At 44.1% G+C, this 27,890-nt stretch overlaps 1 protein-coding gene across 1 annotated transcript in view; it reads left to right on the top strand.

Annotated features, from left to right (window-relative positions):
- The first annotated feature begins 2,736 nt into the window (after positions 1-2,736).
- Positions 2,737-27,890, top strand: part of OPCML (opioid binding protein/cell adhesion molecule like) — a 1,572,985-nt gene continuing 1,547,831 nt past the window's right edge. The window contains exon 1 of the mRNA XM_060180193.1: positions 2,737-3,276. Within this exon, the coding sequence (XP_060036176.1) occupies positions 2,967-3,276 (310 nt within the window). The 5' untranslated portion in view covers positions 2,737-2,966. The remainder of the gene's footprint in view (positions 3,277-27,890) is intronic.

The following is a 27,890-nucleotide window of genomic DNA, read 5'->3' as shown; positions in this document are numbered from 1 at the left end:
CTTCACCGCCTGTGAAGTGACTCCCCTGCAGGTGGGGAGCTGGGGGCTCAAACCGGGATCCTTATGCTGGTCCTTGCACTTTGCGCTACGTGCACTTAACTCACTGTGCTACTGCCCAACTCCCCTGTAAATACATTTTCTATGAGAGGAGAAAATAAGATTCAGAGAGGTCAGGTCATTTTATTAAAATGGGAATTTACTCATGTGCGTCTGTGTATGTATATATGTATGTAGCTAGGTAGGTATTGGATACAGACAGGGAAAAATTTATAGGGAAGGGGGAGATAAAAGGGATGAGAAACACAGCACTGCTTCATGAAGCTTTCCCCCTGTAGATAGGGACTAGGGGGTTTGAACCTGGGTCTCTGAACATGGGAACATGTACGTACGCTCTACCAAGTACACCACTATCCCCCGCCCTTTTAAGAAACTTGGTCCGAGAAGGAGGAAGAAATTATGTCTATTATTTGTCTGATGTCATCAGTCACTAAGCCCTGCTGATTCTTCTTTTCACTTCTTCCACGGGTTTGCTTCTCCCACTATTACCACCTAGTTCCAGAATCAATCCCAGCTGGCCAGGGTCTTCAACAAATCCACCTGCCTAGATCCATCTTGTTCACTTTACCTGGATTAATTTCTATAAATAAACTCACCCCTATTCATGTCATTCCCCTGCTTAAAGGAGAATGAAGGAATGAATGCTTTCCCAGAATGGCAGGGAATTCTTTTTGGTTAGAATACTATGTCTTCTGCAGTTTTCTTTTCACCTGCTCAGCCTACATGTCTCCCACTTTCTCTTAGGGATTCTTCTTAGTCATTCATTGAGTTTTTGTGACCAATCTGGCCCCTTTTCCTTCTAGTCATCCTGTTTTCCAGCAGATTCAGTGGCTAGTGACAATTCTGGAGGGGTTGGCTGGTGACTCACCTAGTAAAATGCAATTCAACCCTCCAGTCCCCACCTGCAGGAGTGAAGCTTCACAAGTGGGGAAGTGGGCTGCAGGTGTGTCTCTATTTCTATCTCCCTCTCTATCTGCCTCTTTCCTCTTGATTTCTCTGTCTCTAGCCAATAAACAAATAGATAAAATATTTAAAGGACTTCTGGATGATTCTCTTCTTGCTCAAAGGATTCACAGATCAATTAGTTTGTGACCAACATGTTTGCAATTTAGGAGCTACAGAATTGGACTTCAAGGTCCATTTTTTATGTATAGCAACAATATTTTTATTTCTGGTTGGTCTCTTCAGATATATTGTATACTATTTTCAGGCAAAAACACACAAAAGCACTTACCAAGAAGTAGAGTCTTCATAGGTGCCAGTGAATAATGCTCTATTTTCATGTGTTTTTTCTGCTCAGCTCATCCATCTTTAGGACTAGTTCATAAGGACAGAGGGAGTTAATTGTTTTACTCATTTAAGGCAAGTGGGCTTAATTTTCCAGACAGAGAGGAGCTCTGTTAGCCCCACATAAATGGTTGGCAATTGATTGCAGACAGAGTTGCTTAATAGGAACCTTGAGGCTCTCATGGTAATGACATACCTAGGGTTGACTCTGGCCTCTCAATAGTTATGGGGCTTTGAGCAAGCTGCTGATCTTCTTTGGACTTCAGTTTCATCCTGTGAGTGTCCAGTGGTGGCAATGTCTATGTAGCAGGACTGTGTGGGTTCTCTCGAATGAGGATAAAGACACACACACACACACACACACACACACACACACACACCAGGATTCTGGGCTACTATGGGGTCTTTTTAGGGCATTGTAGGATCAAAAGTAGCTTTAGTCTATCTGTCACCAGTTCCTTCTAGAATGTCAACTGTCCTCACAGCTCCCCCAAATCCAGAGAACACCACAGAAGTGGTGTTTACTTCCTTCAGAAGCTGGATCCAGGAAGCAGGCTTGAAGCAAGAGGGAATCCTAAGGTCAGCTACATCTAGAAATAGCGGCCTGGTAAATGGCTCTTCTTGGGGAACAGAGGGTGGGGTCAGACTATAAAAAGGTGAAGCAGAGGTAGAAGCACAGTTCTCCTTGCATGTACTTTGGGGTTGGAAAATTCCAGATGTAGTTAACAGGATCTTGCTTTCTTAATCTAATCCAAATCTGCCTTGGTTTAGGCTGTAATCACAGGTATCTGGGCCTTCATAGCATCTTATCTTCATGAGTTTCAATGGGTTCTCATTGTGAGGAACCTGAGGCCAATTCTCTCTGCATTCTTGGTAAAAAACAGAAGAAAAGAAAAGAAAGGAAAAGAAGGCCTACTGTGCCCATCATCCTGTTGGGATAATTGAATGACTTTTTTTTTTCTTCTCTTCTTCCTCTTCAACTTTTTCTTCATATAGAGCCAGAAAGGGAGAGAGAGATTGAGAGAGAGGGAGCTAGCACAGCACTGAAGCTTTCTTCAATGCAAACCTGGGCTGTGCACAAGGCAAAGTAGTGCACTATCCATGTGAGCTATTTCACCAGCCCTAGGATGGCTTTCAAATGCTCTTAAGAGGCAGAAAGGAGGAGCAGCAGGGGTAAGTAAAGATGTCAGAGTCTCAGTGTCCTCTGTGGGTTCTGGTTCCTGCTGGCCTCCTTGTCTGGTCACCAAGAAGGGACAAGGAAAAGAAATCAGGGTGGGCTTTAGTCAGAAATTAGGGTGGGCTTTCTGCAGCCCTGCTGGGGGTTAATACCTAGAGTTCCAGCACCCTCCCCACTTCTCACTCAGGAGCTCTGGGTGTGTCCCCTGCCTTGCACTGGCCCAGGTTCACAGAGGGTCCTGCAAACCCAGAGGGATGAGATAAGGGGTGAGGCCAGGCATGCAGCAACTCCTGCAGGAGTCAAACCTCCCACACCTTGAGGTCCAGAGGTCGGGGTGTTGCTCAGTAGAGGGGAGCCAATATGGGCCAGGGGGAGGTCTGCTTGCTGCCTGGCACAGACTGCTACCCACGATCCTTGCCAGTTGTGTGTATGTGTGTGCGCGTGTATGTGTGCATGCAAAAAAAAAAAAAAGAAAGAAAAGAAAAGAAAAAAAAAAAAGCAGAGACACTGCCTGCCTGCTCCCATCTCTCCCGCGCGCACTCTCTCACTCCCTCTCTCCTCGGCACTCTCTCGCGCTCTCTCCCTCCCTTTGCAAACATTGGATTTAAACCTGCTCAGAATTCAGCACAGAGGAAGGCAGCCGGGGCGGCCGCGGCAGCAGCAGAAGCAGCAGCGGAGACACCGCAGCCTCAAGATGTACCACCCCGCCTGCTGGTTCATCTTCTCGGCCACAACCGCCCTGCTCTTCATCCCAGGTACCCGCTGGGGGCTGCCTCCCCCCCCGGGCGCTTTGCTGGCGTTAGAGCCCCAGAGGCAGGAGTAGGGTAGGGAGGGGGAGAGGCAGGATGGGGAGGGGAGCCCAGAAGCAAGAGAGGGGGTGTGAGCTGCGTGTGCGGGAGAGGTGGCTTGCTGCATGCACACCCGCCCACCGGCTGGCTCGCTGGCTCTCACGCACGCAGATGCTGGTGGCGGCGGGTCCTGGGTCGGTCCGGGATGCGCCAGCCGCCTCGCTGAGCTGGGTTCGAGATCCGCACCCGGGATGGGAAGCACTGCCGGCTCTGCCTGGTGTTTGTCAGTGCTAGTCCCAGGGACACCAGAAAGACTGGTTTCTACTCACAGTCATGCACCCTTCTTGCCACTTGTGATGGGGACTTCAGGGATAGATTGGGGGGGGGGGATCTCGGGTGATTTTAGTTTCTCACCCCATCCTGGTCTCTCACTGCTTTTCTGTCTGGATCTCTGCAGTTCTCTCTCTCTCCCTCTCTCTCTCTCCTCCCCTCTTTCCTTTCTTTTCTCTCCCTCCCTCCAGAGCCCTGTCCCTGTTTCTCCCCTTTCTCTCCTACTCTTTCACTTCACTCCTTCCTTCTCCTCCACTCCTGCTTCTCTGCTCTTGACTAAGTCTGGCTACTACCTCTTACCCTCGATTTGTCCTTCCACCAAAGAGGCAGATTGCACCTGGGAACATACACAGCCCTCTCTCTGCCTCTATGGGTCTGCTCAATCTATCCCTCCAACTCTCCACCCCAAACACACCAATGTCCCTTAGGGCAGAATTTGCCTACAGGAGAAGGCTGGAGGGTTCACCTGATTTTCCTCAGCACCTCCCTTAACGTTAGCAGAGGCTTTATTTAATGTGAACCTACTTATCCCAGCAATGACTTGTGGGGGGCAAAGGGGTGGTTGTAAGCAGCTGCGGGGGAGGTGGAAGGGGGGAGACACAGGTAAGGTGCTGCAATCCTACCAGTAGTAAGTGCTGTAGAAATGATGCAAAACCCTGACACCTTTTAATAGCTTGGATAATTGCATGAGCAAGCACACAGCTGAGAGCCTGCAGGCATCTTTCAAACAATGCTGAAGGGACCAGGTTAGGTTTGCCAAGGTTTTTATGCAGCGCCAAAGGCTCTGGGGTTTCTACACTAAACCTCCGATCAGTAAGGATTCCTTTCTCCATCTCTCTCTCTTTCTCCTTTTTCCAACTGAAATGCATGATCTATGTATTTGAGCATTTGGTTAAGCATTAACTTGAACCTAAAACCTACATGTAACACATACACACACAGAAAGAGAGAGATACTGAGATTCCTTAAACCTTATGTCTCTGGGTCTAGGTGAAACCCCTCCAAATGATTCTAGGCTTGGAAATCACATGGTGTGGATGATGTTAAGGCCACCAAGCCCTAAATGTGTCCCAAAGTGTGTCCCATAGAAACAGAAGTTTATTGGGAAGGAGGAGAGATAACTGGTTTTAAAAAATGGAAGGAAATAAGGCATTGCATAATGTCGTGGGATTATTTTTCAAAGCTGTACTTTTCTTTCTCCAGCAGAGCTCTGCAGAACCAAGGTCCCAGCTATCTGGTTCAGGCTGAGAAGTTCCGAGGGGGTGGGTGGGGTGGGCTCTTGGTGTTCTTCCAAAGTCCAGCCTAGGAGGAGACCTGCAGTGGCAGGGTTTAAGGGGAAGGCAGGTGGAGGGGGTTTAAGGGGAAGGCAGGTTTAAGGGGAAGCAGGTGGAGGCTTTCACTCAATACCTGCTCCAGCCAGATAGAGGGAGCAGGTGTGCTCAGTGCTAAAGACAAACTTTCCTGTGTGAGCAGCCAGTCCCCTCCTCACCTCTCCCTCTGCTGAAAGGTAATTCCTGGGGGTGGGTGGGGGAGGGAGGGGCTCCCAGCATCCCCCTTCTCCCCCCACCTCCCCAAGAGTTGGAACACAGGTGGGAGGAACAATGGCGACCAAGACCCGCCCCCTCTGCCCCTAGGGATCCCAGCTTTAGGAAAATTACTCTTCAGAAGGGGAGGGGAGCTGAGCCCCAGTTGCTTAAACTGCATTGCAGTGTACCCTGAGGAAGTCAGGAATTGGGGTGATACTCCCTCTAGAGGTCTGGTGACACCAGAAAAAGCTCAGCTCTGCTCTGCTCCACCCCAGCAGAGGGGAGCATTGACCTTGCTTGCTGGGGGTGGTGTGGGGGGAGGGGAAAGGGAAAGGAAACCACACTTAAGAGCTAGAGCTCTGAGCCCCAAAATAGTACAGCCTTCTAAGCCCCTCCCAGCTCCTCCCAGATAAACAAACTGGGGGTGGCAGGAAAAGACGAAGTGGGGTGTGTGTGCTCAGAGTTACTCCAGCTCTAGCAGGCTTTCTGGGCCAGTCCTGCTTGAAACCAGTGAGAGAGCCCACAGGAAGGAGAAGAAGTTGCTGGGGGTGGGGTGAGGGGTTAAAGAGAAGGACCCCCAGCCAGCCAGGTGCTTGGAGAGATGGCACCTTACTGTTCCTGAAAGTTCTCAGCATCCTTGTGATGCCTCCTTTCCCACACTTCTTTTACTTCCTTAATTCTTCTTATTATTATTTTTGGACTTTTCCTTCCTTTGTTTCAAATGATGCTTTTTCTATTCCCCATCTCTCTCCAGGGTTAACACCAACTCCTTCGCCATTTACTTTTCCCTGTGTTGCAAGGCAAAGGCTAATGCAATAAGGAAACCCTGACCTGCTTAGGCCCGATGCTGTTTGATTCTGTAGCTTTCTATTTTCTGGTCAAAACACATTTCCATCCCAGAATAATTTTCAGGCGAATATTTGTGCCTGGTGCCTTCCAGGGGGAGACCGGAGACCAGAAATTGCTTTTCTGTGGTGGCCTTGCTGGGGTGGGGAGAACAGTTAACAATTGGAAACTTGTAATGAGCCCACACTCAACCTGGGGAGCTTTTGGTGACAATCTGATTGTCACCTCAGGGTGTGGGATGTGTTCAGGACACTCTGGGCACCAGAGAGGGGTGTTTGTGTTGTCCAAGGGTGGAAGGAGAGAGGAGTCTGTGCTGGGAAATGTTTTGACCTTGAGGCTGGGGGAGGCAAGGCTGGGGGCCAGCAGTAGAGACTTCTTGGTATTTGCATCTGAATGGGGAGCAGGTTAGAATCTGGGTTGTGGGGCCAGGTGGTGGTGCATCTGGTTGAGTACACACATCACAGTGTGCAAGGACTCAGGTTCAAACCCCTAGTCCTCACCTGCAGGGGGAAATCTTCACGAGTAGTAAAGCAGGGCTGCAGGTGTTTCTTTGTCTCTCTCTGCCACTCACTTCTCTCTCAATTTCTGGCTGTCTCTATCTAATAAATAAATAAAGATAATAATTTAAAATAAAGAATCTGGGTTGGGCAGGGGTCCATTGGTAGCACACTGGGTTAAGCACTCATAATGCAAAGCTCAAGGACCAGATTAAGGATCCCAGTTCAAGCCCCCCCTCCAGGTCGCTTCACAAGTTGTGAAGCAGGTCTGCAGGTCATTTTCTCCCCGTTTCCACCCCCCCTTCAAAAACCTGTCTGGATTTCTTTCTGTCCTATCCAATAACAAAGACAACAACAACAATAATAATAACAACAAGATAAACAAGAAGGGCAACAAAAGGAAAAAATAGCCTCCAGGAGCAGTGGATTCATAGTGCATGCATGAGTCCCAGCAATAACCCTGGAGGCAAAAAAAAAAAAAAGAATCTGGTTTCCTAGCCACCCCATTTCAGACCCCTGCCAGTCTGACCTGCATCTCAGGTCCTTCTCACTGCATTTAGCACACTCTCTTGTACTTGATAATCAGTGTCCATGGTTCTCCCATGATATATTGTCTGCATCTGCCTCTGTGATCCCCGCTACCCCTGCCCTCTCCATGGCTCTGATAAACTAGGTGACCAGTAAAGGAGAACTCTATGAGATGGCCACAGGGCCTTTGCTAATAACACCACTCTCTAACATGGAACCTCCTTCTCAAGTGAAGATTCTTGCTTTCTGTTCTCCCCCTTTGCAGCCACCCTTTCTGTGTCTCCTAACCTGCCCACCTGCACAAGACTGGGGACTTGTGTCCTCACTGTGAACCTGGCCAGACCCACACCTTCCTTCAGGTTCAGTAAGCCCTGAACTTGGAGCAACAATTCCTGAAGGCATTTCTTGGCTTTTTTTTTCCCCTGACCCCAGGCCTTTCCAACCCTCCTTCATGAGGTGTCCTGGTCACCTGGGCTACTTAGGGTTGGGGTGAAACCTGGAAGACAACTAGACAGGACACTGTGGTCCCCATGAATTCCTTTCTCACCTGTAGTGCTGGCCAACTTGCCAAGGTTCTTTGGGAGGTTTGTTAAGGGATAGTGAAGAAAAGAGAGAGAGAGAGAGAGAGAGAGAGAGAGAGAGAGAGAGAGAGAAAGAATGGGAACAATTAAAAAATTACTACCACACAGGACTTGTAAGGGCAACAAAAATGTTAAACTTTATTAAAAAGCTCCATTGGGGGGAGTCGGACTGTAGCACAGCGGGTTAAGCGCAGGTGGCGCAAAGCAAAAGGACCCAAGGACCGGCATAAGGATCCCGGTTCGAACCCCGGCTCCCCACCTGTAGGGGAGTCGCTTCACAGGCGGTAAAGCAGGTCTGCAGGTGTCTATCTTTCTCTCCTCCTCTCTGTCTTCCCCTCCCTCTCTCCATTTCTCTCTGTCCTATCCAACAACGACAACAACAATAATAACTACAACAATGAAACAACAAGGGCAACAAAAGGGAATAAATAAAATAAATTTTAAAAAAATTAAAAAAAAATAAATGAAAAAATAAAAGCTCCATTGGCTAATAGAGGGAGGTAAGTCTCTCAAACCCCTCCCCCCTCCCCCCCATACACACATTGGGAAGAATGGAGATTAGTTTCTCAAATCATCCCCTCCCTTCACCATTGTCATTTTCCTTTTTTAGAGTCTCTTTCACATGTTCAGGACTTTACATTTTCAGCCAGTCATTTGCTAAAAGTCCATCCTGTGAAGCTGGGTGTTTCTCTTCAGTGTAGAATATGCAGAAAGGATCTAACTGGAGTTTCTTCCTTAATAGATTCAGTTCCTTTCTTAAAAATGAACTGAAGTTCCTTTCTTAAAAGCAAGTGTTTAAAGGTCAAATTAGAAATATATTTTTTAACTCTAATGATGTAAACTTTTTCTTGCTATAACAGAAAGACATTGAGAGGGAAAGACAAGACAGAAAGGAAGAGAAGAAAAAAACAGAGACCTACAGACTTGCTTCACCACTCATGAAGCATCTCCCCTGCAAGGTGGAAGCAGAGACTCGAACCTTGGTTTTTGAGCTTGGCAATATGTGCACTCAACTATGTGTGCCATCGCTTGGCCCCAATTTCTAAGGTTTTCTATAAAGCTCATCCTGGGTGGGCCAAGTGATGACTGACCTGGTAAACTGCACATGTTATCATGTACAAGGTTACTGATTCAAATCCATGGTCCCCACCTGCAGGGTGGGGGGAACTATCCATGACCCCCAACCAAAATACCACAGAGCAATATTTTGGGTCCCCTGTTCAGAGGGGCATGTCTGTTGCCCGGTTACCCAGAACTGAGTTACCCAGGGCAGCACTCAGATTTCATCAAAGGGCCTAAAGAAGAGACAGGGTGAATTGCTTCCTGTTGGGTCACACCTCTATTTCTTAAGTGAGGAGGGCATCTTCCTGAATGTTTTTTGCTACCTCTGAAACTGTGTCAAATCTTATTGGCTTGATGAGTGAAGGAGGGCATTCCCTGAGTTCCAGCAGTGGGGTGCAGACAGGCAGGGGTCCACTGCCAGTGAATGAATGCCCCCCCCCCCCCCCCGTGCCACCTTCTCTGCTTGCTCTCCTAGGAGACTAGAAGCAGGCTGTTGGTTTTCATTTTCTACCAAGGTTAATACAAGGATTGCGTGCCTATCTCCATTCCTTTCTCTCAACTTCTTTTCTTTCCTTTTCTCTTCTTTTTTTCTTCCTTTCATTTTTTCTCTCTGTCTCCTTTCTCTCTTCCTCTCTTTCATTTTGCTGAGAGTGAAAGAAAGTAAAGAGGGAGAGAAGGTATCTTATATGCTGTACAGCTCCACTGCTTGTGACACTCCCCCCAATGCATCGATTTTGGACAGCTGGGACTCCAAATGCCCTGTCACCTTCAACCCCTTCCTGTGGCTTTCCTCTCCCTCAGTGGACAGAGACCCAGGAGTGATCACAAACTGTCTGCAGCTGCCTGAGTGAGGAGGAAGGAGAGAGGCCCAGCAGAGCTTCCCATTGCTGTTAAGGAGCTGAAGTGTCAGCCCACAGATGGCCCTTGGCTGCTGACAAGCCCTGCTGTCAGCAGTGGTGGATATTAGCACCTCTGGATGCTCATGGGCAGCTCTCAGACTTGGTGGCCAGGACTGGGAGCAGGAGGTTGGATCTGCTTCACTCACCCACCCAGTGACCCTCTAGCAACTAGAATCTGAGGTCCTACAGGCATCTGACCCCCAGGTCTTAAAAAGAAAAAAAAACTTATTTTATTCTGAGAGGAGAGAGAGAGAAGCACCAGAGCACCACCCAGCTCTGGTGTATGTATACATGTATAATAAACACATAATATGTCATAATTGCAACTGATTATTGTGGACAATCTTTACATGTTTAGTAGTTAATTGAAAAACTGGTCACTGTGGACAAACTGCCACAGATTAAGAATTGATTTTTTTCTGTCAATTTCTTTATTTTTATGTATTTGTTAGTTTTAATAGGAAGTTAAGTTTTCTGAGTTGATACTGTGAAAACTGTGTCCCCATGGTATGCCATCTGTGTGTGTATGTTTTCAATAATAAAATTTTTTTATATTTTGAAGTCAGTCAAAGAAACAAGCAAAGGTTATTCTTCTATACCTCAAGCAATTAAAATTTTCACCTTATGCAGAAAAAAAAAGGGTGGTGCTGGGAATTGAACCTATGACCTCTATGATCCTGGGAAGGCAAGCTGGTACTTTAACAGGCTGAACTATTTCCATGCATGTATCTTGCCTGTTGTCATGTGATTAGGCTGTCTCTACTTTTTCCTAAAGGATAGTGGGGAAGTTAACACCACAGGACTTAATTGTATTTCTGTGCCACTGACACATATATATTTTTAAATTTTAGTCTAATTTTTTTTCACTGCCACAAAGGTTATTGCTAGGGCTCAGTACCTATACAATGAATTCACTGTTTCCAATAGCCATTCCCCCATTTTAAAATTTATTTTATTTTACTTTATTTTCTTTTTTATAGAAACAGAACCTGAGAAGAGGGAGGGAGAAAGGGAAAAGAAAGAGAAAGGGAAAGAGAAAGAGAGTGAGACCTGTAGCACTCATGTTTTTCCCCACCCTTGCAAGTGGGACTTGAACTCAGGCCCTTGAGCATGATATTGTGTACACTCTGCCAGGTGTCCCACCATCTAGCCCCAGTATCACTGATAACTGTCTTCCAAAATGCACTGGTATTAGCAAGGTTTAAAGCTGGATCAAAGGTGATTCCGAGACAGAGAGAGAACCCAATCCTGTAAGCAGACCTAAACTCCCACAGATGTGCAAATACACCCTCTCCAAAATAGGCCAACACACACACACATCTGCATCTAGAGTTTAATGACCCCCCCTTGCCCCAAACCACACATTTTGACCTTGAAGAAAACAAGCTAGTTTTTCTTGATTTATAACTTCCCTTCCATAGCTCCCTTCTATAAGGAACCTGGGTGCCTTCCCCATGGACATCTCTGGTGGCAGGTCTACAGGATGCCCATCCTGACAGCACCATGGCCACATCCTGCAAGTGCTTCCTCTGGTGGCTCAGAGACCTCCTTGTGCACCCTCCCATTAGCTCCAAGACTTGAAGAGGGCCAGAGGCCAACCTTGTGCTGACTCACAATCACTTCCATCTTACCCAACCCTCTGAAGGAGTGGAGACTCCCTTGAAGTCACTAAACTCACTTAATTAAATGTTTACAAATGCTTTCACCCCTTGGGCAGTCATCTGGGGGAAGAGCAAAGCATTATCATTATGATGCAGGCACATTCCCTTTGAGCAGAGTTGCTGTGCTGAGAGACCCTGGAAAGGCCACACGACATCAATGTATTAGGACACAGGTCAGTGATTGGAGTGGATGCACACCTGTTCTCTAGGCAATGGCAAGTGACAGGCGAGTGACACCCCGAAATCCAGCAAGGAGAGGAGCTGCAGATTAGGCATTTTGAGGGAGAGAGTCTCTGATATGGCTTGAGTAATCATGCTTGAACCTTTCTTCCCAGGGAATGCATAAGATCTGTTTTAACACTCTTGGGAGTTTGCATAGTAATTACACTCAGAATAATAATGATTGTGTTCTGGTTTACCTGAGAGATTTATCTTTGGCCTCATCTGTTCTTCATTGAGAAGCAGGGAGATAAGCTGGGTTAGGTGTTGCCTTGTTCTGTATCTGTTTTTGGTTTGCTTAGATCTCTTTCCCTTCCTTTCCCTTTTCTTTCTCTTTTCTTTCTTTCTTTCTTTCTTTCTTTCTTCCTTTCTTTCTCTTTCTTTCTTCCTTTCGTTCTCTTTCTTTTTTACTTATTAATATTATTGCCTCCAGTCATTAGGGCTCAGTGCCTGCATTACAAATTTACTGCCCTTGGTGGCCACTGTTTTCCCTCCCCCCATTTTATTCAGTAAGACAGAGAAAAATTGGGGGGGGGAGATAGAGGGGGAGAGAGAAAGAGAAACACCTACAGACATGCAGGCGGGGGAAACAGGGACTTGAATCTGGTTCCTTGCATGGGTCTTTGTAACTACTGTGTGCTTAACCAGGTGCTCCACCACCTGGCCCCTCTATTCTTAGATCTTTATAGACTTCTGGTTGCCTTATGAGCAGAGCTTAGTGTTCTCAGCATGATCCACAGGCTATGACTTGACTTCTCCCCTCTCAGCCCTTTGTTCTAGTTACAGTGGATGGTCATGTCCTCAAGCCCACCATGTCTTCCCTTCCTTGTGAGATTTAATGGTGAAGTTGCCTTGATTTGGAAAGTTCTGATCCTCTTTTGTTGCTTCAGGATAAACATCCTTTGCCTTCTTCAGGGCTCAGCTTGCATGTCACTTTTCCAGACAAGCGTTCTCAATGTTCTAAAGTACAGGTGGTCTCCTTGATTGACAGAAGTACTCTCTACCAAGCTTCTCTTCTCTGATGCTGTGAGTCTGTGTATCTTAAGGTCATGCTGTTTTTATGTCTCCCTGGCCTCCCAAAATGTTTTTGGAGAGGTGGAGAACACATGCATCTTGTTTCCCATCACAGCCTCAGTGCCTAGCGTAGTGATAGGTACAGAACAGCTGCTCCAAAAGTGCTGGATGAATGAGTGAGTGGATGAGTTAGTGGGTAACCAGCCACAGTCACACAAATAGTAAGTGGTGTCAGCTTCTCAGTTCTCTCAGCCTGTTCCATTCCATTGAGTCCTCAGAGGCATCTGGGCCCTGGGTTTCAGCCTGCCTATCAGCTTCTCCATCTGCAGTATGAACACAACGGAGAGGCTTGGGATGCACTTTGCTAATGAGAGTTGGAAATGTGCAAGGAATGCTCATGATGATTATTCATCCCAGGGCTTGTGCCTGTCAATAAACACCAGCCTGGAACACCAACCAAACACACCAGGCAGCACATCCTCTCAGATCACGCATCACAGGCTGCAGTCGACACGCCCAAAAGTGAGAGGCATGCTGTAAACACAGATGTGGGCCCTGATGTGGGCTCTCGGTTTCATACAAGCCAGCAGCACTCGGCAGACTTAATCAGGGTGTCTGTTTAAGTGGCCCAATTATTTGGAATTTAGAGTCACACCCATGGTACCAACAAGTATGCACTGTACCAGTACAAGGATGGATGATGATGTTCAGGAGGGTGGAGCAAATTGGTGGGCATAGGACAACACTGACAGCTTAAGAGTGAGTCATGTCTGAGTGATTTGGTCTTCAATGGATGGATATTCTTATGGAAAAGGGAGAAGTTGGGAGGTCAGCAAACCAGAAGAAACAGAACAAGGTCTTCCTCCTTTTATGGAGTCACTTTCACAGTTTAGCCTCTTTCAGAGTGGCTGTGTCATCACCTTGGGAATCTAAAGAACAGAGATCTTGCCTTCTTCCTCTTTGAGAGCTCTCAAGATCCAGAACACTTGCTCCTTCAATGTGTTGTTCACTGAGAGTCTATGTTAGGTGCTAGGGATGGAAATAAAGCTGAATGAAAAGCTTTATGATGTCGGCTCTCATGAAGTTTACAGTCTAGTGGGAGAGGCATTTACCTCAAATAAATGCTCGCGAGATTGTGCCATTACAACTGGGAGAAGGCTATAGGTGTGGAAGTGTGTAACATAAGAATGCCTATGAGGAGACTTTATTTATTTTTTATTTTATTTTATTGGAGGGGGTAATGCTTTACAGTATAGTCTCTCTCTCTCTCTCTCTCTCTCTCTCTCTTGCTTTTGCCTTCAGGGTTATCACTGAAGCTTGGTGCCGGCACTACAAATATACTGCACCTGGTGGCCATCTTTTTCAGTTGTTGTTGGTGCTGCTGCTGCTGTTGTTGGATAGGACAGAAAGAAACTGAGGGGGGGAGAGATAGTCAGAGAGAAAGATACCTGTAAACCTGCCTTCCACTGGTGAGATATTCCCCTTCAGATGGGGAGCAGGGGCTCAAACCTGGATGCTTCATACCATGTGTGTTTAACTAGGTGCACCATTGTTTGGCCCTCTACAGAATAGTCTTCAACAGAGATACAACCTTTCATCTCCCCTTGATTGAGTTATAGGGGACACAGCAATATTCCTATGTCCATTCATCCTGTCCCTTTCTCTCCTTCCTCAGAGTCCTTTGCTTTGGTGCAATATGCTACATCCATTTCAACTTTCTCCTTACACATTCTCTTACTGTTCTTTGTTCTTAACTTCCATCTGTAACTGAGATCATTCAGTACTGACATTCCTCTTTCTCACTTTTCTCATTCAATATTATGTCTTCAAATTCTGATCACAATATTGAAAAGGACACGACGGCATCATTTTTATCAGCTGCATAGTATTCCACCTTATATATGTACCATTACTTTCTTAGCCATTCATTTGTTGCTGGACATCTGGGTTACTTCTAAGTTGGGGCTGTGCTGCTGTGCATAGGTCTATTTGGATAGGTGTTTTTGTTTTCCCTGAGTAAATCCCTAGGAGGAGGATTGCTGGGTCACGAGGTAGGTCAATTTCCAGAATTCTGATGAATCTCCAGCCTGTTTTCCATAGGGCCTGGGCCAACTTACATCCCCACCAGGAATGTAGGGGAGAGTATTTTCTTTCAGAGCCTTTCCAACAGTTGGTGTTTCTGTCTTTTCTAATGCTTAAGATTCTCACAGGTATAAAGGGTCATTTGTATTTGTATTTCCCTGATCATCTGTGACATTTGTTGTTAAAATTCGGACGGCTCTTGCCGGGCTGGCTTGCTTCACGGCGGGTAACAGACGCGGAGACAACGGCTGGGCAGGGAAGCTGTATTTCTTTATTCAGGAACAACGATTCATAAACTAAGACAAACTAATCACCAAACAGAACTCTGCTGTCTCTTTGCAGCGGCGCAAGCACTCTCTCTTACTCTCGAACTCAGGAACTCTCCAACTCTGGAACTCTCGTACTGGGGAACCCTCTGAAACTCTTCCACTGTGGAACTCTCTCTTACTCTGTAACCCTGAAACTCTCGAACTCTCGAACTCAGGAACTCTCGGACTCAGGAACCCTCTCTCGGGGTTCCTTGGGGCGGGGCCAAGCAGGCCCGCGAAATTAACAGGACTCATCCAATTCTCTTGGCGGGGGAGGGCTAGAACAAACCAATGTAAAGCATACGACAGACATTGAATATTTTTTCATCTGTCTGTTGGCCCTTTGGATCTCTTTTTTGGAGAGAATTCTGCCCGTAACCTCCCTCCCCAATTTTTCAATAGTGTTATCTTTTTATTGTTGAATTTGGTGAGTTCTCCATTTAATTTGGCTATCAGTCCTCTGCCTGATATATAGCACAAAGACTTCCACCCACTCTGTGTGGGGCAGGTCTCTGTGATGGTGGTGATCCTATTTGCTGTGTAGAAGTTTTTCAGTTTGATATAGTCCCGTTGGTCTATTTTTGGTTTGTCCTTGCAATTATGAAGCATAAGCTTATATGGAAGATAGGTCTATGTTATTATTATTATCATTATCATAATTATTATTATTATTGAGATTACTATTATATAGTACAATCAATGACATTTGCATACAGTTTTATTATGCAATAGGATCCCAAAGTTATCTTCCTATCTTTCCTCCCCTCCCTTCCCAGAGTCATTTACTTTGGTGTAATACACTGTGTCCAGTCATTGTTTCCCTTTGTGCTCTCCCTCCCCAAAGTCCTTTACTTTGGTGCAATACCTGGCTGTGTTTTTTATGAGGACATTTTAATCTTGTCAGAGAGGTTAGCAAAACATGCCCTGTGGAAAGGATATTGAAATATAAAGGAAAGAGTGAAAACGATCCAAGCCCAAGGGGAGAAGCAAGGAGAGGAGAGTCCATATAAATGGGACATCCTGAAGCAATGTAACAGAAAGGATCAGGGGTATTTCTCCTATTCAACTGAAACAGAGAATAAGGGAAGATGGTGTAAGATTAGACTGGCCATCTGTGTGTGTGTGTAGGGCGGGATACCCAAATATGACCCACTATCTCTCGAAGGTCTTGTTGATCTCTATTGCAGAAGTGATGTGATTTATGCAGAAGGGTGAAAATAATGAGTTATATGTTGAAACCTTGATCTTGTTTCAGTTCAATAAAGTGGATGGGAAATGAACAAACTTTGAAGGAATAGGTCAGTTGGAAGGCTACTGGAATAGTTCAGAATGGAAACAACTGGTGGTGATTGAAATGGGAGTTAGGAATGACTGAGAGCCTAAATAAAAATGGCATAGTGGCGGGTCGGGCGGTAGCACAGCGGGTTAAGTGCATATGGCTCAAAGCACAAGGACCAGCATAGGGATCCTGGTTCAAGCCCCCTGCTCCCCACCTGCAGGGGAGTCGCTTCACAGGCAGTGAAGCAGGTCTGTGAGTGTCTGTCTTTCTCACCCCCTCTGTCTTCCCCTCCTATCTCCATTTCTCTCTGTCCTATCCAGCAATGAATGACATCAACAATAACAATAATAACCACAATGAGGCACCAACAACAAAGTCAACAAAAAGGGGGGGGCAAATGGCCTCCAGGAGCAGTGGATTCATGGTGCAGGCACTGAGCCCCAGCAATGACCCTGGAGGCAAAAAAAAAAAAAAAGTAAAAGGCATAGTGATACTACACATCCAGAACATGTAAATCTAAAGAGAAATCCACAACTAATCAGCCCGTTTGGGAGCCTGGAAAAGATTACATGTTCTCAAATCTTTCTTTGCAATCCCTCTTTTGCAATTTAGGTAAAATGTTACCCTAGGACAAGAAATGAGTTGATTTTTGGAAAGCCCATCATTCTTGAAAATCTAATCATCTCATTTTCTTAAATTGTGTCCTCTCAGAGTCTAATGGAGGAACTTCAAGTTGCATCATTCAACTTTCCAGTCCATCAAAGAGATAGGAAAGAGCTAGAGCTATATCATCTGTTAGATACCATTTAAGAATATTTTCTCCTGTGCAAGAGAAGGGGGAGCATTTTAGGGAAGGTTTAATTGGATTCTGGATTGCTGTGTGGGCTCCAAGATGCAGCCTTTTCACATCATTGTCATAATATGAACAGTGCATTATTTCCTCATTCCCCTAGAGCCCACTAATTAATTAACTAATTACATTAATTTATGTAGAAAAATAGAGGCCCTTGGAATACAAAGGGACCTTAGGGATTGTCTAATTCATCCATTTCACTTTCTAGATAAGGACATTGAGGCAAAGAGAGTCTGAACACCTCATCCAAAGTTACATAGTTCGATAGTGACCAAATTTTCTACACAAAGTTTTCGACCTGTATTCACAGCCTGCCTGGTATCATTTCAGCATTATAGTGAAGGGCCTAGCTGAACTTTGCTTCCTAGTTTGTACCCTATTGAAAGTGGACTGTGACCTTGGCCAAGACTTTTTTCCCTGAAACTCACTTATCTCATCACAGTGCACAAAGATCATTTTGGAACTGGACAACTCCATGGTACCTTTTATCCAGGTATTAAGGTGATGGGTCAAGAAACCAAAAAGAAACGTACTTTTCAGACTTTCTCTTTCTTTGAATGATCTTTTAACTAAACTGAGATATCTCTAAATCAACTGTGCCTTGCTATGTGGAAGCATGGACTTAGTGTGTTACAGTATCAAATTCTAGATAGGCAAGAATCCAACTCCTTTAGACTATAAACTATCATCACTAAACCATTAAAACATATATTTTAAACTTATATGTTTGGACATGATTCTGCATTAGGTCAAGTCACACTGAAAAAACCAGGCTCTCTGATATCACAATAATTCTGTGCTCCACTAAGTAAAAAAAGAAACCCAAAAGAGTTGGGTCTTCTTATTCCTCTACTCCCATCATCACCACCTTCATAATGATGTAGAGATGCACCACATCATAATGATAGGTCCAGAAGAACTATAGACAAACACAGAATAGAGTGGAGAGTTCAGATTCCAAGACAGATTCAAAGATACACCGGGTGAAATCACAGATGAATAGAATGCTGAACAGAAGATGGTACAATAGCAGACATGACAGTTATGGGGCCAGGCACTCCTGGGAATTTCTATTCCTGAGAAAGCCTTTGGCTTCTCAAAACAAGTTATCCTAATTCTTCCAATAGCCCAATGCCAAAGGATTTCCCACATTCTTCAAAGAGAGAAGACTGTTGGAAGACAAACTGTGGCAGATGAAAATAGCCCATTGGCCAAGGAGCTCCAAGAGAAGCTGGAGTTCCCTTGGGAGTCCCCTTGGCTTTATCCCATGAAAAAGAGTGCCCAGTCTTACTTGGCACTTGAGTAGATGCCTCCTGGGCGAGACCCAGATGGGGGAGAGATGATGAAAACTTTGGGTTCTGCATCTATTCTTGGGCCCAACCTTTCTTTTGTTTGGAACAAAACATGGGGAGTAGAAATGGTGTTCTCTCACAACTGCCACCAGTTAATGACACCTTCCCATGGTGTCCGTGAAGATTGAATCACTTCTTTGTTATGACTCGGACATTACAGTCTTCTTTCATTTAAACTATTTATTTACAGACAGACAGACAGACATATGGTCATCACTGGGACTTCACTGCAGTAGACATTGTTTGTTTTTGTTTTTGTTTTTGTTTTTCCCATGGAGGTTATCATGGGGCTTGGTGCCTGCTTGATGATCCACCACTCTCTTTTTTCTTTTCTTTTTTTTTTTTTAGTTTTTATTTATTATTGGACAGAGACAGAATTTGAGAGCAGGCTGGGGAGATAGAGGGGGGAAAGATTCAGAAAGACATCTGCAACAGAGTTCTGGTGGTGGGAATTGTATGAAGTTGCACCCCTCTTATCCTATGGTTTAGCCAACATTTCCTTTCTATAAATAAAAAATTATATTAAAAAAATTAAAAAGAAAGACACATGCAGTCCTACTTCACCACTCATGAAGCTTACCACTTGCAGGTGAGGACCAGGGGCTTGAACCTGGGTCCTTGCACACTGTAATGTAGCCAGGTGTGCCACCACCTGGCCCCTGTCCTTTTTTATTTTTAACTCCTCCTTGTTTCTTTATTCTAACAGAGACAGAGAGAACAATAGGGAGGGAGAAAAACACATCTACATCACTATCAAGCATAATATCCAAATGAATATATATATATATATATATATATATATATATATATATATATATATATATATGTTTTTGAAGTGATATTGTGTTGTAGCATTACATAAATTTCAGGTGTGCTTCATTATAAATCATCATGAGTAGAAGCACTAAGTTCATCACATAAAATCCAACTCTTATCTTTCACTATAGAATTACCAGTTGACTTACTATTATTTTTTAGACAATTTTGGACTAGAGCAGGAAAGATCTCACCTAGTATAGAACATGTATCCCACCATGTGTGAGGTCCTGGTTTTGAACCTCAGTACTACATGGGAGTACCATGGGTAACACTGGGTTCACACAGCAGAGAAAAAATAAACCCTATATTTGTGAAATAGATGATTATCCCTCCTCCTATCATTGTGAGATAATATGAAAGCACTTGACCTAGTAAGTTGTAGACTCTGACATTGCCTCTACATTCATGAACTGCATACATTGAAGCAAGAATTTCAACCTTTTCAAAACTCTTAATTTCCTTTATCAAAGGAGAAAAAGGAACTTATTTACCTTTTCTCCAAGCCACTCAGGTATGGAGATAAACATACTCTACAGTGCTCACTAACCGGTTCTAGGTTGCCCGATCTTAACTTGGGCTGGCTTCTTGTGCCTGGGTATTTCCTTCTTCTTTTTTCTGTGCCTCTTTACTCCAGATTTCTCCTCCTGCCTATGGTGGGTTGTGGCTATAATTAGATGTGGAGCACTGAGCAAAGTGCCTGTGACATTTGCTTTGGTATAGGAGACCTATTTCAGGAAGCCCCTGCATTCTCTTGCCTAGGCTGGAAGTAATGTTTGGTTTGCTTTTCCTGTTTTCCATGGAGAATATTGGAAAGTGAGTTCTGTTTCCCCAGCTGAGTTCCTGAAAACATGGACTCTGCTCCCCCCCCCTCTCTCTCAGTTTCTCTCTCTCTCTCTGTGTGTGTGTGTGTGTGTGTGTGTGTGTGTGTGTGTGTGTGTGTGTGAAGTGGGGAGGGTCAATTGAACTGAGTGAGACCTAATGAAGTTGAGAAGAGCTGCATTCAGGAACAGAGTCAGTCTAGCAGTGTCCCCAGGACCAGAGGTTATTGCATGCCTCCTAAATTTGTCATCTCTGCTCAACATAGAATGTCAGGGGGAAGTATCTAGATGGTGGTGATGCACCTAGGAAAAGAAGGATCTTATTTAGCTCTCTTTTTAATTTAATTTATAAGTTTTATTGCCACCAGGATTGTCAGTGGTACTCAGTACTGGCACTATGAATCCATTGCTCCTGGCAGTCATTTTTCTTTCTTCCTTCCTTTCTTTCTCTCTTTCTTTCTTCCTTCCTTTCTTTTCTTTTTCTTATTTATTTATTTATTTATTTATAAAATGGAAATATTCGTAAGACCATAGGATGAGAGGGGTACAATTCTACACAATCCCCACCACCAGAACTCCGTATCTAATCCCCTCCCTTGATAGCTTTTCTATTCTTTATCCCTCTGGGAGTATGAACTCAGAAAATTGTTGCCTAATCTTTCTCTCTCTCATACTGACAGAGAAGGAAATAAAGAGAGTGAGAGAAAGAGAGACACTTATAGTACTGCTTCACCGCTTGTGAAGCCCACCCCCCAGCAGGTGGAAATCAGGGGTTTAAACTAGGGTCTCTAGCTTTCTTAGCAAAGGATGGAAAAGGGCATGGTTAATTCCTTTACTTATGAGTTAATGAGTGAGCTCCTAATGATCAAATTATTATTTTTTTTTTTGCCAAGACTCAAGGGAACATCATATAGCATCTTGGGTACCTCCCAAATTTTTGCAGCCTGTGTGAGATTGAATCTAGAATGAGACCCATTGACTGATTCAGGGGTGTACATGGGAAGTAGAAAGGGAATAATTCCAGGAGGTGGGTGGTGGCACACCTGGTTGAGCACATATGTTACAATGTGCAAGGATCTGAGTTTGAGCCTCTGGTCCCTAGCTGCTAGGGGAAAGCTTTGCAAGTGGTAAAGCAGTGCTGCAAATGTCTCTCTGTCTCTCTCCATCACTAGCTCTCCCTCCCCTCTCAATTTCTGGCTGTCTCTGTTTCTATCCAATAAATAGATAAATAACGATAAAGATACATTTTTTAATTTAAAAAGGAATAATTTTAACAACCACACACTTGTCCTGGACCTTGCCCTAATCTAATATGCACATTTCAGTTGCCCCTGGGGGGTAAATATAGTCTAAGTGATGATGTTAAGTAGACATACAGTTGTGAAAATGGTCCTAACCAAGACGTCTCAAGTACACTCCAGTTGGCAAGGATCTGTCTGTGTTTCTGATCTTCTGCTTCATTGCATCCTACAAACCAGAAATTTAAGTTGGAGCTCTAACTAAAAAAGATAAGAAATGGTCAGCTGAGTCTACCACATGGTTGGTTGGTGGGCAGTACACAGCTCAACCTCCCCTTCAGAGCTAGAACCTTAGTTTCTTGTCACATCTTAAATGTCTCTGGACACCCAGAGACATAGCTAGCTATATGCACAATCCAGCTTTTGGTTTGATCTCCCAGGATCACAGCTTGCAGTTGTGGTCTCACTCACCTGCACTGCAGCTATGCTGATATGGTCAAACTCCATGGAAACAGTGGATGCTTCTCCAGAAGCTATTCTGATAGGGTAGAACATGAAACTCAGACTCATCATAGTCAGGACTATGCTTGCTCTTGTAGAGGACACAGTGAACCCAATGACATGTCCACCAGGTGAGTCTTCCTGAACATCACTGAAATCTCCATGCCTGAGTGGACTAGGAGTTTGTCTTTGTGTAAAAATCAGATATGATGCTGTGTTTGAAGATCAGAAGTCATCAAGAGAGCTTTGGAGGATGAACTATAGCTTTCTTATCTTTATAAGTACATAAAAACATCTTTCTCTCTCTCTCTCTCTCTCTGCCACCAGGGTTATTGTTGGGACTCAATTCTGGCACTATGAATCTTCTGCTCTTGGCAGCCAATTTTTACATTCTTTTTTCTATTTATTCAACAGGATAGAAACAAGTTGAGAGGGGAGGGGGAGATAGAGAAGTAGGGAGAAAGATTATACCTGCAGACCTGCTGCACAGCTCATGAAGTGTCCCCGCTGCAGGTGGAAAGTGGGGGCTAGAACCCAGGTCCATGTGGGTCCCTCTCTGTATAGTATTATGTATATTTAACTGGGTGCACTACCACCTGGATCCCATCCAAATATTCTCTACTCTTCTTTGTTTTAGTTATTCATGGTGATGATGATGATGATGATGATTTAATGCATTCTGTTGGGGAAGGTGTAACTACAACAGATTTCTTTGTTTGACTTCTACTGTGGCCCTGACACTGGCTTGCAGGTGGGACGGGGTAGAGGGGTGGTGCTGGTTAGACCTCAGTGGAGTTCTCCTTAATGCCTGTGGTTGAACATTATTTTGCTTAAAGAAATAGACCCAAAAATATGCATAGTACTCCTCTCTCCTAATGACTTCTCTATTGAGCTGGCCTGAGCAGTTGTTGGTGGTTCTCAGAGTAGGTGTAAAGTCAGAGCCAAGGGTGGGGCTGGAGGGCAAAGACATGCTGAAGGTCAAAGACTAGGGCTATGGATAAACCTCAACCTGCAGGCAATGGGTGCAGGGACAGAGACAGAAGCAAAGGCTGAGGCAGCTACCAAGGTGGAGCTGATAATGTTCCAGGAAGGACAGAGCCTGAACTTGGGGAGTCCCTGTACCAGAAGAGAATGCCTCCCCAATGTTGAGAAGTTTTCTGAAGACATCACCTACCAGGACTAAAGCCCTTGAAGGAAGATAACTGCTCAGGCATCAAATAGCAAGTTAACAACTCAGAAGCATCGTCACAGCCAAGGAATAAGCACAAGGCATCCTGACATGGAGAACATGCCTCTCCTAACCTGCCCTCCACACCACTCACTCACTTGCACCCAAGTTCTGCAGCCTTCCTCTAAGTTAACCATTTTTAATAGACTTATTTATATTACATTGGCAGAAAGAGAGTTTTATTTTTTTAAAGATTTTGTTTACTTATTTATGAGAAAGATAGGAGAAGAGAAAGAACCAGATATCATTCTGGTACATGTGCTGCCAGAGACTGAACTTGGGACCTCATGCTTGAGAGTACAATGACCACAAGATGGTGAGGAATTTTTTTTTTTTTTTACCAGAGCACTGATCAACTCTGATTTATGTTGGTGCAGGGAATTGAACCTGGGACTTTGGAGCCTCAGGCATGATAATCTCTTTGCATAACCATTATGCTATCACCACCCCCCAAGAGTGTCTTTTAAAAAATATTTATTTATTCCCTTTTGTTGCCCATGTTGTTTTATTGTTGTAGTTATTATTGACACAGTTGTTGCTGGATAGGACAGAGAGAAATTGAGAGAGGAGGGGAAGACAGAGATGGGGAGAGAAAGATAGACACCTGCAGAGCTGCTTCATTGCCTGTGAAGCGACTCCCTTCACTGCAGGTGGGGAGCTGGGGGCTCGAACTGGAATCCTTATGCTGGTCCTTGTGCTTTGCGCCATGTGCACTTAACCTGCTGTACTACTGCCGGACTCCCTAAGAGTGTCTTATGAGAGAGAGGGGAACCATAACACCATTCAGGAATATGGGGCACTAGGGATCAAACTAGGGACGCCAAGCATGTAGATCTGATGTTTTACCTGCTGAACCATTTCCTTGATGGTCTTGGCTTAGTTGAACCATTTCCTTGATGGTGTTGACTAACCATTTTTGCTTGCAAGCTAAACTATCCATCTTCTTGGTTGTTTTCTTTGCTCTTCTCTGGAGCCTGACAGACTCCATTATATTAAAGTGTAAGTTTAGCATCCGCTCCCTAGAAAGAAAAGGTAATCATTTTTGCTTTTGAAGTTTGTCTCCCCATACCACTAGCAGGGACTGTGCTTTGGTGTGTTCAAGAAAATTAGCCCTTTCTGGCTCCTAGGGTCTTCTGACACTGATGTCAGACATGGGAAGAGACTGAAGACATCTCTAGTTTTGCTTGGTAGTTTGGTAGATGAGCCTAGATAGAGAGACAACCTGGATTGTCCACTTCCTGCACATACCTGTGGTCATAGGGTCCCCTTTTAAAAAGCTTCTATATATGTATTGGCAAGACCATCCTCAGGGAAACAGCAATAGAGCTTTGTGCTTGCATGTATGAAGTCATGAGATTGATCCAGCGCATCACATAGTCCAGAGTGATGTCCTGATGTGCTCTAAAAGTAAAATGAAAGCCTACTGTGGTTGTTTATGTACTTAGCTTGGCTAAGGAAACCATCAAACCCCCAACCTTATGTCATAGGAGACATAACACTCATACCTGGGATGCTTCTTTTATTCTTCAGTGCCTGGTTATCTGGATTTGACCCATATGCTGACTCCTGGCTTTGCTCAATTTGCTTGGTTCTAATCAGTTTTTCTTTCTGTAAAACTGTGCCTCTGAGGCTACTTTCTTTTTAAAAAATTTTTTACTAGTGATATAATAATTTAAGAATTATTTAATAATTTAAGATCATAAGATAACAGAGGTAGAATTCCCACCACCAGAGTTTCATGTCCCATCCCCTCTATTGGAAGCTTTCCTATTCTTTTTTTTTGTCATTATATGCCTTAGTTTAATGTCACAACAATATAACTAGATACTTAGGTACAAGGATATGTATCTAGACTGAATTATTTTTCTTTCATCTCAGTTTTACCTTTAAATATAGCTAAAATCAAGTTAGGAGTATGGACTAAAATTCTTATTGGGAGCACAAGATGGAAGGTATGGCTTCTGTAATAGCTTCTCCACTGGACATGGATGTTGGCAGTTCAATCCATACCCCCAGTCTACTTCTATCTTTCCCTAGTAGAGTAGTGCTCTTGAGGGGTGAGGTTCTGGGACACATTGATGAAAGTCAGATGACATCATAATAGTGTCTGCAATTTGGCAACTGAAAGGTGGTAAGATATAAAGCAGGATAAATTGTTTAATGAACAGGAATCCAAAACAGGAATAGAGCAGATGAAATTAAAGGTGTTTGTGTGAGAAGAGGCTAGGGAATCTATTTTAGGTATGTTCTATGTGGCTCATGACTTCAGTAATTTTTACCTGATTCTGATAGCTAACATGCAGGTGGACTAAAAGTAATGTCTAGAAAGATAGTATCAGAGTTGAGAATAGGACTAGAAACCTAGATTAAGGTAGTGAGTAGCTCCCAAATATGAGGAATTATATAGATGCTATTAACTGTTAACCCTACTGATCTGACCTAGGGCCCATATCTATTCATATTTAGCAGTGTACCTTGTGTAACCTGAGTTCATGTTAGTTGGAGCTTGCAGTTCACAGATGGGAGCATTTCAGGCTGTGCTCATTTCAGGACCAGTCTTCCTCAAGTGGCAGAGTAAGTAGGTTGACCCTGACTCCCTTTGGAGAGCGGGGAAGTCCCTACCATGCTGCTCTGCTGTGAGGGCAAGGTTCTACTTGCTTTCAGCCTACATCAGTCATCTAGAATTTTCTCTTTGAGTTATTCAAAGCACCTAAGTTTGCTGCAATTTTGTGGGTGGGGGTCCATCCTTGACCCCAACTGTTGTATTAATTTTAGTTTTTCCATTTTTTTTGGTCTAAGTCATCAGTTTCCACTTTTAATGGAAAACATTAAGATCCACTATTGTTTCCAAGCATTTTTGTCTCAATACATGTATACAGGATATGCATTTATTTGTATTTAATTATAGGTGCCATTGCATATATGTGGTGACAAAAATTAGACAAAAAATGACAATAGAAATTCTAATTTCCTTCTTTTCACATCAGTGTAACACTCAGAGCACTACCCAGGAGAATGTGGCCCATTGGAAACCACTGCCATAATGCTACCATCTCCTTGGGACTGGAATTGAGGCAGATATAGCTAATCATCCTGATAAACTGCTTGTAATGGCTCTGACTGTTGCTTCCTGGGACTTGACATGGGGATCTGTCCTTGGTCCTGTCACTCTGGGTGTTGGCACAACAGAGTTCTGTGGCAGACCCCATTGTGGAGGCAGCTGTACCAAACCCCAACAATACTGTCTTTGTTGGAAAGATTAGCAGCCATGTCAGTGGATGCAGAACAGCATCAAGAATATTCTCTCATTTATCAAAAAGGCCATTGAAAGGAAATAAAGGCAATACAATCCTTGGTTGAATGAAAAGCTCAGGACAGGGACTACCCATTGAACTGCTCATGGTTCTTCATCTCCTGAATCTTCATCTTCCATTTCTCTCTGTGTCTCTGCACCACAGCAGGAACCACCTACCCAAGAGACACTGAGGTTCTAGCTTTCCTTACTTGGGCTGGGATGCACTCACTTTCCCAGAGGAGAAATCCAGCTGATGTAAGGCTGGAATTTTTCAAAAAGAGTTATTATTAGACTACATTAACGGTGACACTAAAAGAGGAGTGAAAATAGGAAACATTAGAAATGGATTCATTCTCTTTTCTGAGCATAGTTTGTACCCTGAGGTGACTAAAGTCTCTTTCCAGCATCGGTAGCAGCCAGGAAAATGTGTCTTAGATCTGTGACCACAGGAAACAACATTGACCAAGTACCCCAACCTCTGCTCTCTGAAGTCTTTAGCTGTGTTGACTTTGAGGCCATGTTTCTCAAGGGTTTCTCTCAGCTGATGACTAAGAGGGACAGAAGTATTAGGACATGTTCATTCTTGAGAAGCAGGGTCTCCTGGATGGACAAGTTTAACATGAGGTTTCCCAAAGACTTTTCCTATTATCTCTAACCACACTGCATTCTCTATTTCCATTTCAACTTCCTGTGCTTCCATCTCAACTTCCTGTCTATCTCCCTCACCCCATCCCAAGGGTTTCACAGTCTTCTAGCACCCCCCCTTTTTTTTTCTTCAAAGTATTCCACATTTTCTTTCACAGATGTTTCTAAAATAACTGCCTTGCACATTTAGTCCTTGTTATGATGTCAAGGTCTTGGGAAATCCAAATTAGTGCTGTTTCTGGGATGGCAGGTATATTTCAACATTTTTTAGTTTGATGTTATACCATCCTATTCTGCAGAGCCCAGCAAGACCCTATGGGCATCCCTGTAAGATATGTACTGTTTCCAGAAACCAGTAAAAATATGCTTTTCCTGGATTCTGCACAGTGGAATCCAGGAATCTTGCTCCTATTCTAAACTTGAGTAAAGGAGACATGGTTACTTACATGACTCATCAGAAGTTCTTACCTGGGCTTGACTTATCTTTTTCCCTTCACATAACCAAAGCCCATTTGGAAGTCTAAGCCATAAGTGGAATTCTTCTTCTCCTTCTCCTCCCTCTCCTTCTTTCTTTCTCTTTCTTTCTTTCTTTCTTTCTTTCTTTCTTTCTTTCTTTCTTTCTTCTTTCCTTCCTTCCTTCCTTTCTTTTTTCCTTCTCCTCCCTCTCTCCCCCTCCTACGTCTCCTACTTCTCCTTCTCCTTCTCCTTCTCCTTCTTCTTCTTCTTCTTCTTCTTCTTCTTCTTCTTCTTCTTCTTCTTCTTCTTCTTCTTCTTCTGCCTTGGTTTGTTATCTGGAGCTTATAAATTTCATTAAATCTAGTTCTCTAAATTATAATTCATCCTTTAATTGTTGTGGTTTGCTAATACTTTTTGATATTGACTTTTTTAGATAAGAGAAATAGAGATAGGGAAGAAGGAGAGAGAGAGAGAGAGAGAGAGAGAGAGAGAGAAAGAGAGTGGCTATAACTAAGGCTTCCTTCAATGCAGTGGTAGGAGCTGA

This window comes from Erinaceus europaeus, chromosome 20, assembly GCF_950295315.1.
Source record: "Erinaceus europaeus chromosome 20, mEriEur2.1, whole genome shotgun sequence".
NCBI classification, from domain to species: domain Eukaryota; kingdom Metazoa; phylum Chordata; class Mammalia; order Eulipotyphla; family Erinaceidae; genus Erinaceus; species Erinaceus europaeus.
This window is presented reverse-complemented; position numbering and strand designations above follow the sequence as displayed.